Raw genomic sequence first — 10,947 nt, 5'->3', positions numbered from 1 at the left:
AATCTTAGTCAAACCCCACAGAGTCACACATAATGCAATGGAGCCACTTTCAGCAGCAATGAAGAGATGATTTCTGACTGAGTTTAGCGTCGTTCATACAAAGAGCTCAGTTTTGTGATCATAAGCTGCGTTTCCATTGACTACGAAATTGCGCAAATTGGATTTGAGATATTAAATACGTCTAATGGAAACATAACAATTTCGGAAAAAAACTCGCATTTACCAGAAAACAAAGTTTCTGCTGTTGGATGAGGTGGTTCCTGAGGCTTATTAAAATTGAGATATATTTTGCAAGATGAGTCATGTGACCAACAACCGGATTGCGATGTGCTTCTTGGTAGGAACTGTCGGCCTTGGGCGCTGCACAGCGGGCGCCACCAGAGGTCCCAAAGCGTCACACAGCTCATCCAAAGTTGAGCGTGTCGTGTGCAATAGTTGAATCCACAGCTCCCCTCTAAAATCCCCAACCACCATTTCCCTAAATGGCTTCATCCGTAGCCCCTCCCACATGTAAGGAGCTCGCCGTTCCATGGCCTGAAGATGTCTCCTTTGATGGACGATGATGAGCGCTAGTGCCGTGGCAGAAATTTGAATGTATCTGCTGTCAATCAAAGTGTTGTTTACATCACTTTGATTGATGAGCCGCCATGATTTTGAATGTATTATGGCGTGATTTGGCTGTGTTTATTTGCATGATTATGATTTAATGGAAACAGTGTGATTGTGAAATTGTGTTTTTTTTTTTTTTTACATTTTTAGAATTTCAATAAAGTTTTGCGCATACGTGTCATGGAAACGTAGCTTCTTCAACGTCAGACCACATCATGTCAGGGCTGAACGTGGTGGCTTTCCTTCCTGCTTAGATCCTTTACAAATATTGATCAACCATAGAGGCGCATTCTTCTGCAAAGAGGAGCTTTTCTGGAGCAACTTTTACAAACAAGCCAAACTTTACTACTGTAAGCTTTTAAATCCAAACTAACCTCCTGATTTATTCGTCAAAAAATGTGTTTTTTTGTGCATTTTTTGAATAAAAAATAATAATAAGCCAGAGTAAATTGTGTCATGCTGTTCGATTAAAATCCACTTCATAACAAAGCATTTTATATTTAGCAAACCTTGAAACTGAAAACCCTAAATTTGATCAGAACAGTGTATGAACATCAATGCAGAAGAAAGAGGACATAAATACATGAGGATTTTACACACATTCTATACATAAAATCAGTCATTTGATATACAGTCTAAACCAGAAAAATGATAATGACATTATGCAGTCCATCAGGCAGCCCCCTGTAATTATCATTTAACTCATCTCAGAGATATTTCCCACGCATTACAGAGCTAATGTGCACAAATAGGATTTTATGGGTCAGGACGAGTTAAATATGCATGGAAAGGCTGTTGTCGCCATGCAAAGAAAGTGTTTTAAATATGATTATCATTAAAAGGGCACAGACCCAGGGAGACGCTAACTGAAGGACACAATCTGGTGAGTTAAAAGGGTGTGTGTGTGTGTGGGGGGGTCTAATAAGCCTGTAGTTTTATCAATCCAATGCATCGCATGAGGTTAAAAGGAAACCTGCACTGACTGCTGATCAGCAGCTGAGACGATGACTTTTACCCGTCGGAGAACAGACGGCAGAACAAAAACTCATTTTCAAGCCAAGCGGTTAAAATTTGTCTTTTAGTTATGATAGGTTCCACACAAAAAAAAAATAAACAAAAAGAAAAGTTGAGCATTTGGACTGGCAGCAATGTTTCTGTGCAGGTTGGTTTTTAGGACCCAGTGCACAGGATCAGTAAATCACAAGAACTCCACGAGGAAAACAAGGCAAATAAACTGGAGTGAGAGGTAAAATGACCTCGATCGAGTCATTATCCCAGTTGATACGCTTGTTTTCTGAGCCACTATAAGAAGCTGCAACCGACTTTACGTGACAGCAAGCAGGGGCTTCTTCATGGAGGAAAAACGGAAGCAAAACATTAACATGCTGTTCACACATCACTGTCCTCTGATTGATGGAGAGTTTCTGGGTGAAAACAGCAACTTTTCCCTAACGAATAAAGCAATTTAACGTGATACGAAGACGAATGAAGGCTCAGTAGAATTCATCTGGAAAAAAAGCACTCGGCTGGAGTTTGGGGCTGTAGCTGATGAAAAATAATGGGCTGATTTTCCGATTTGAGACAACATCTATGCCAGTAAATTGCAATAGAACTAAAATCTTTGGAATCAGTTATTGGACAGTTTTACTGCAGTTTGAGTAATAATGGTTGGTAAAGAAAACTGAAGCAGCTTCAAAAATCTATTGGGAAGCACAGAATTCCAACTTTTGCTATTTAAAAAACATTTTGTAACGTCTACAAATAATTTTACTTTTCGGTTTTTGTACAAATTTCTACAAACTAAACATCTTTAAAATCCCACCATTTTTTTTTACACACTAACCAATAAAAGCAACACAGTTGGGGTACATGTCTGCTTTATTTTTGTCAAAACTTTATTAATACAAAATAACATTTTTTATTAAATTTTTAATTATACATTATATTTTTTAAATATTTTTAACTTGGGTTCCACTTTAGAGACCCATTCCAATGAAAATGGAGTTTTAACATGGTCCTGTGGCATTTTTCTGATGGTGGAGGACATTTGTTTAAAGAAAATTAAGCTCAAAGTAGGAATTTAGAGTTTTTCTTTGTTCCAATCCTTGTGAAATATGAAATGAAGTTTGTCAAAGTTTGTATATGTGACGTAGAAACCTGGACAAGCTACAGGTTTAGTGCCATTCTGATGCATCAAGCAGACAAATGAACGTCTTTGGTTTCCTCATCTGAACTGGCATCTGGCTCAAAACTGCACAGCTGGATGGCTCTAATATTTGATTACCATTTTAGGTTAGGGGTGTGAGGGGCTGTAAGCTAGCGGGAGAGTGAGTAAACAGCGCTCAGTCCTGGGGGATGACGCCAATTTTTAATGAACTCCTGCTGCTCTGCAACAACTACTGTATGTCCTAGAAAAATACAGGTTTTTGGCTAAAAACGCCATAATGATAATTAAACGACCATAGGGAACGCTTTGATAATGGATCAAAAGATGGTAGGATATTTTGCTTTAAACATGACTAACTTTAAATCTGTCTGTTACACAGAGAACAGTAAAATGTTGGAGTTTGGGGTTCCAGCTTCAACAGGTTCATCATGGGTTTTCTTTTAGTAAATAGAAGTGGAATTTGAGCCACGGCGTGAATGATTGTTCTGTCTTGGAAGCTGTCAGTTTCATTTTCTCAGCTGGCCGCCTGATATTTGCACAGACAAGAAGTAAAATCCATGCTTCCTGGCTGTTTAATAACCGCATGCCCCCAATGATTACTGGTCTTTATCTTTGTACCGTCTCCTCATCTAATGTGAGCAGTTTTTTCCCCCAACAAAACATACTTTTGCAGACACATACAGAGCTCCCTCTGGTTTTTATGGTTTTTCTTCCAGCAGATGGCCATTATTACAGGAAGAAAAAAAAATATCAAAGAGCTGCTTCCAATATGAAGTAATCCTCTACTTCTGCTTTTTTTTTGCAGTCATTTTGTTTAAAACTTTTGGCTTTCTTTGACTTCTGGAGTTGATCTAAATATAATTTCTATATGATGGAGCAGTAAACTGTGAGGTTCCAACTTTTAAAGTGAACTTTACAAATTCTTGCCTGTACAGGAGTAGAAATGTGCCTCTTTATGATGCTTAGATGTCATTTAGAGTCCAATAGCAGCCTAAAAACAGTTGAATGAACTTGCTATAGTCATGAAAAGCCACAGTTTTATTTGTTCGCTGAAACTCTGCACAGATTTTTCTTCAAATCCCTGAACATTCCTGACACCTTTACTTTCTTTCTAAGGTAAAGTAGCTTTGATTTGCTGAAAAATGTTGTGAAATTACAAGAACAGGAGTAGATGCAGGACTATGATTCAATATCATATCACGGGTAACTGATCAATGAAATATTATTGTTCATCTGGGAGCATGACTTGTGGTAATACAAACAGGCAAAAACGCATGAAAAGGAATAGTTTGGATGTTTTAAAGCCACAATAAAAATGACAAAACTCCACTGCGGCCCAACATGGGAAATTCTGTTACCTTAAAGTTAAAAGGTGGAGAAAGTTCTTGTTATCTAATTAATTTGAAAGTTTAATTGCTCTTTTTTGGCATTTAACATATTTATAAACACCTTATTTGAGAAGCTGCACCAATTCAAAAAAGGTTATAAATATCAAACCCCACATTTCCAAAAAGAAAAATGCAGAACTGTACAAACAAAAAACTGAACATACTTTGGCTGCAGATAAAAAAATAAAATAGAGCCCTTTGGTTGAAATAACTTAACTCTTCATTACAGAAAAGGCAAGTAATACCTTTTTTTTAAAGTTTAGAGTAAAAAATTATATATATTAATATATATATATATTTTGGGGTGAAAAAAAAAAGAAATATTTGAAAGAAAACTGGCACATTTTGAACTAGAAAAAAGTATTTTTTTCTAACTTGACCTGCTCACAGTTTTTCCTTGTTTGATACACGTGTGCATTATTTTTCAGATTGATAGCCTGCATAGTTTCTATTCTCTGATGTATCGAAGGCCTCGACTAAGTGCAGGATGCCGATGGCAAAAATCTATTGCAGCTGCACACGAGGCGGCTGCGAAAACACCAAATGCACACAAACATGCGTACAAAGGGACTAGCACGCATGCTTCGCAACACAAGAACAGAGCTGTGGAAAAGGGGGCGGGGGGTCAGTCAAGCAGGAGATTCCAGAGGAGGGGCCTGCTGTTGTGGCCCTATTGCAAAAAACGTGGATCTGCTTTTACAGAGCTGCCAATTCCTTCCACAATTTCCCGTTTGCTGCCGCTCAGAATTATCACACAAAAGCTAAAAATATCAACTATTTTATCTGCCTCTTAGGGTCCACAGGAGAACGTATTTTGTCCTGTGGACTGCAGAAAAGATGCCGTTTGTTCAGGGGAATTTGTGGCTGGATGATGCTCGAGGGCAACACTTAAAAAAACACAATCCATTTGGCTTTGCTGCTTTTGGATTTGCACACAGGCTCCCTGAATGTGGCGATTTCTTCGGACTCAGCCGAGCTTCACTCGAGTGTCTCGACTGTAAAGCAGCACCTGGAGCAGAATGGCTCCATCAATCAGGATCTGGACGGATCCACACAGCCAGAACTGAACTGGGCTTTGGTTTGTTATGAAGTAGGTGGTCTTGAAGACGTCGCCAGCCGTCCACAGCAGCACCATCTTCACACTACACAAGAGAAACACAAAAAGACACAGAGATCAACAGTTTTCCCTCGTTTATCACAAGTCATATTCTAAAAATAACCCGTGAAATCCACAAATGTAATTAGTTTATTTTTTCAATTATTGCAGATCTTTTAAGGCAGTCGAACTTCTCATTTCTACACTTTCCTCAAACAGACAAACAATTTCACACTTTTCTCTCTTGTTTGAACTTAAAGTTCAAGCCGTCATAGGAAAAAAAAACGTGACAAACTGATCGGATTAATAGACAATGATCTATAACCAATCAGGATGCAGAACACAATACACTGTAAAAAAATAAAAATAAAAATCTGTTTTGCTTTCCTGAGCTGGTCACTGGCTCTAATCTGTATGGCTAGATAGCTCCAATACTGCTCGTCATTTCTGTTGCACCTGTAATGTCAGATTAGGGTTTTGAGGGGCTGTAAGCTAGTGGGAGATGGGAAGGGGGGGGGGGCGGGGTTGTTGCACACAAACAGTCCCGCCCCCAACTCACTCGTTGCCAACACTATGGCCAAGAAAACAACACAGGTTTTTTGATTTTCACTAAAAATGTCAATTATAATTTCAAACAAAAAACATTGGGAATGATTTGAAAATAGATAAAAACTCCATCTTCCTTCTAAATCAACCACAGATAATAATACTTGATATAAGATATGGACAACGTATAAGTAGGAAAATCTCTGGGAAAAAGATAATCCCATGAGAAAGAAATATCTAAGCAAAACACAAAACTGAGCCACCTTTGCTGACGGATTAACTTTGAGGGAATCAGTCAGATAAAAACTCACTGAATCTCCCAGACCAACATTTTTCTTAAAATATAATATCACAGAGTATTTTACACATTAAAAAAAGCCTGATATTGATAGAGTTGTGTAGAAGCAAACAAATGTCTGTAAAAAAAGGCTAAATAAATCGGGACGTCTATTGTGAGGAAGCAGCTTTCACTTCTGCTTTCAGAACCCAACAGGAGTCACTTTTTCCATTTAAAACCACAAAATCCCCTTTTTATGTGAAGCTTCAGATAAACTCTGGATTTTTTTAAGAAAAAAAAGTCATTCAAGAGAGCTCAGGCCAGGACCGGGCCATCTGCAGGATCCCACACCTGGATCTAGAGTGAATTCTCTGGATCCACTCCTTTCTTTGACTCATTTAGTGTCGTTTTGACTCTTTACACTGTTTTCTCTCCCTACTTTGCTGCTTCTTTTCTTCTCTCCAGCTCCCTGGGCAGTGAAATCCCACAGGCTTGAATGTAATATGAGTACATTCTTTTTATTAGAGCTGACTGAGCCTGGGGATGGAGCAGGACCATCATTCATCAGTGACACGTACTGTAAGGGTCAGAAGGCGGTGAGGGGGAAGGAACGAGCAGAGGGCTGAGACGGAGAATCTGCAGAGGACCGCATTTATCTGCCATGCAGCAAAAAGAGGGGCTGACGCAACCCGACCACCGAAGTGAACGGGGCGTCTGAATAGGAATGAGATTGCAGAGCATGATGGGTGTACATGAAGGGCAAAGGCAGCCTGATGAGCATCAGGGCAGCAGACCCTCAGTTGTCCTTCAGGAGTCACACTAAACTCCTCTGGGCTATCTTTCTGATGAGGAAATGAGACATTTTAGGACAAACTACCATAAAATAGCAGAATTTCATATTTACATGTGTGTAAAATGTTCTCCAACATGAGCCAAACAGAAAAAAGTTTACATCTAGATGTCTCCTCCAAGTAACAAGGTCGTCAGAAAACACAGAAAACAACGGACATGTTGATAAAGTTCAGTCTTTCATGATTCATGTGTGACATACGTCATCCATAAGTGGGTTTTTTTTTAGTTTCTCCAACAAACACGGATGTCCAACGAGGATTTCGGCCAACAGGTCTTTACATGAATTTGGTTTTTAGCTGTTTAGAATTTTTGGTCATTTGAGAATTATGCAGTTTATGCGTATTTTACGAAGTTCATTCCCTATTATTACACAAACCTTGTGCAATTGTATGTGATTTTTGCCACACGCTGGCACATGAGTGAAAAGTCCCTTAGACATACAGTACAGACCAAAAGTTTGATCTCACCTTCTCATTCAAAGATTTTTCTTTGTTTTCATGACTATGAAAATTGTAGATTCCCACTGAAACACTAAATGAAGTGCGGGTTTACATGAGTTACGTGTTCTTTGCCTCTTCTGTGTCTGTGCATACTTTTTATACCCTTGCAGCACAAATGAAATGATGTGCATTTATGACACATCTGTGAAAATTCCACATAAAGAACCACAACTTTTCTCACTTTTACCATGCATATTCATGTACGACCAGTTTTCATTCATGCAAAATGTATGTCGTGGTAGTGTGACACAGCCTTATGGCTAAGTCGTTTGCAGCTATGACGTACAGGTGATGCTGCCGTGCGGCGTCCTTACGTCACACTCTACTCATAATCAAGGTGTGACTACTGCCTCCTTACTGACTGCGAGCAAATCCTGCAGGTATGGGATGTGCAGGTGATACACAAGTGCTCATAGGCTACCTGTAGGACGTAAACATAAAATGCTCTGATTTTTCTAATTTCCTTATTTATAACAGTCAGCCTTCAAGCAAGGAGTGCACACTGTTCACAGCTCCGTGTGCAGTCTGCTGGATTCTTTTGGTTGAAAACATGAAACATTCCTATAACATGCCTGCGTCTCACCTACTTCACCCTTAAGTGTTCACTACGACATGTCGCTCCCAGCATGCCCATCACTAAAAAGGAAATGAACACATAAAGTGAAAACAGCACTATAACAGAAAACTATTTTTGTGAAAAATGCCAGCGCCGGGTATCGAACCAGCGAGCTTCTGAACCAAGGATTCCCGATGTCTTTCAATGGAGGGAAAAATCCTGGAATATCTTGAAAAGTTCGAGGATTTGAAGGACCAAAATTCGTAGGTGGAAAAAGCTTAAAGAGCTGAACACTTGAATAGTTGAATGGTTAAATAGCTGAAAAATTGTAGGAGGAGTTAAGCAGCAAAAAATGGTGGAAGATACTAGAATTAAGAAAGAGAAACAGCAAAACTTGATGGTGCTATGGTGCTGCGGGCTCAATAAGTCTATGATCTTAACATTTTAGGTAGGCTCACACACCTGCACCTTTTTCACCTGCATACAGCCCGTATCCACCCACAAGGGCAGTTGTTACTAAGTCCTAAAGCAGTGTTTTTCAACCGGTGTGCTGTGGGAGATGGTCAGGTGTGCCATGGGAAATTACCCATTTTCACCGATCTAAAAAAATGTACCATCTCCAGGATATCAGTTCTGTGTTCATCCAAACAGGTCCTGATAAAACACTGAGTAGTTAGGAATATGAAAGATCATAAAATACTTTTTTCTTTGTGTTTATTTGATTCTATTAAAGACATTTTGATAAGAATGCCGGTAACGCGATTTAGCCGCAGCTATAACTGTTTAAGGAAAAGTCCCACCCCTTTAACTGTTTCCACCAATCATTCTTGGAGGCTTAATCACACGTCATCAGTCTGACCAATCAGAAGTGGTTAAAGTCTTCACTTCCTTGTTCTGATTCTGCTCATATAGTCTCTCAGTTCCAACAATAATACCAGCTTAAGCTCGTCTTTAGCGGTGTAGCTTTTCACATAATCCGCTATCAGACCGTGGAAAAAGTGATGAAAACAATAAAGCTCAGAGACGCTAGTCTGTCTGCGTTTGGTGGCTGTTTGCACTACATCTCCCATGATGCATTGGGTTAAAGTGACAGTGTCTCAGCGCACAATGAGTCGTCCTTGTTAAATGTCTTCAAAACCACAACGAACACACGTCAAACAGTTTATAAATCTTCCAACTTAACTTTAATAACATCTTTTAGAAAAAACTGCTGCAACTTCAGCTTTTTCTGCCACAATTATTATAAAAATGCATGTGAGATTGTGGAGGGGCTGTAAATCAATACAGACTATGAGTTTCTCCTTTTTTTTAAATTTTTGGATGCTGGTGTGCCGCGGGATTTTAGTCAAGGATAAAGTGTGGCGTGGCTCAAAAAAGGTTGAAAAACACTGTCCTAAAGGACTAACCAGGAAGCAGCAGTAAAAAAATGCCTGTGCACACTTTTTATTCCCACACAGCACAAAATCCCATGGGACAAGTTTCGTGCGTTCAGCAGGTGAAGGTATTGTTCATTCACCTGGACTCATGAGTTTACCTGAAGATGCAGCATCTGGGCAGACAGTCTCTTTTCATCCCTGACTATGTGACCTGACAGGATTTTTGTGTGCTCAGTGTGTGTTGCTTTGAACATCTGGAGCAGCCCAACTGTACCGGGCTTAAACAATAGCTTCCTCAATGCCCCGAGTTAATTAGCTGCGCTGACACCCCTGCTAACACTTCCTTCTAATTCATCAACAGATCTTGTCAGACAAGATTAATCAATGCCTGCGGTGCACACTTTGTCTGAAACAAGAATGATCAACCAATGGCAAATCTTAATAAGTGTTTCCCCAATTTAATTCATAAATCACTTTTTAATTTATATGATTAATTTATGCTGTAAAACCAAACTGTGAAAGTCACTGAATAGAGTGCAGTCTGGCACAACCGTCCGCCTAAAGTTACTTCTAGATAAAAGGCAAACAGAAGATTTCATTACAGAAGTTTCTTACATAAATGCTAAAAGTTCAACATTTCACTCCTCAATTTACTTAATGTATTTATTTAGACAGTCATTAATCTTCTTTTGTCTCCTACAGCCTAGAACTGAAGGATTTACTCTTTAACCTCACGCAGATATGAATTTTGATCACACCTCCCTGGAACCGTCTAACCTTACCTCCCTGCTTTGTTCTGACACACCTCTGCCCTCCACCCCCACTCATCCTTCCACATCCATTCTTTTCTACGCTTAGAGACGGTAAACATTATAATTAGTTAGAGCCGTTCTCAGGGTTATTAAAAAATGTTTGGCAACAGAACAAAACAAAATTTAAAAATCAGTCCTCAGACGAGAACTGCAGGACGGCGAAAAAAAAAGTTGGGTAAAGCTTGAGGTATTGGTTTAATCTTTATGCTGTCACAGAAAATTAATGAGCACGATAATCATGGACGTCTCTACTGTGAGTCAATTGTTTTCTCATCTTTGGTAACTACATGCCAAAGTTATAGTCCTAGCTTTTTGGTCAAATCTGTGTTGTTACCTTAGGAACAGGACAAAATGGAATTTTCCTCTTATGTTTTAAAACATCGGCGGCAAATAGTCATAAATCATTTTCTTTGCATTAGATTTCCTGCCTCCTATTATACCTACAGCATGGTTCCTTATCTTCATTCAAAAAAGTTAAGATCAAACTGGAAGTTTCTGAGCTAAAATAGGAAAAAACCTGAACTGCAAAATATTGTTTTTAACATGTTTTTGTGACATTTTTCTTACAACGCAGGACATATAAACTGAAAAATAAGCTTAAAAATACATTTCTGAGTATTTATTCAAATCATGGTTAATCAAGAGCAGACGAAAAAATGCAGTTTCAAAAAGAGCTTATTTTGGTGTAGAAATTAAAGTATGCTGGAGAGCTCCAATATTACTCGCCATTGCACTGCCAATGTTAGATTGAGGATGGGATGAGGCTGT

At 39.0% G+C, this 10,947-nt stretch overlaps 1 protein-coding gene across 1 annotated transcript in view; it reads right to left on the bottom strand.

Moving 5' to 3' along the window:
* Nucleotides 1–3,568: 3,568 nt before the first annotated feature.
* The window catches only part of LOC101175396 (PQ-loop repeat-containing protein 1), a 58,678-nt gene continuing 51,299 nt past the window's right edge, over nt 3,569–10,947 (bottom strand). Inside the window, exon 5 of the mRNA XM_023956067.1 lies at nt 3,569–5,306. Coding sequence (XP_023811835.1) covers nt 5,132–5,306 — 175 coding nt within the window. The 3' untranslated portion in view covers nt 3,569–5,131. The remainder of the gene's footprint in view (nt 5,307–10,947) is intronic.

Source organism: Oryzias latipes, chromosome 6 (genome assembly GCF_002234675.1).
Source record: "Oryzias latipes chromosome 6, ASM223467v1".
NCBI lineage: Eukaryota > Metazoa > Chordata > Actinopteri > Beloniformes > Adrianichthyidae > Oryzias > Oryzias latipes.
Note: the sequence above shows the minus strand (reverse complement) of the source record. Positions and strands in the feature narration are given on the sequence as shown.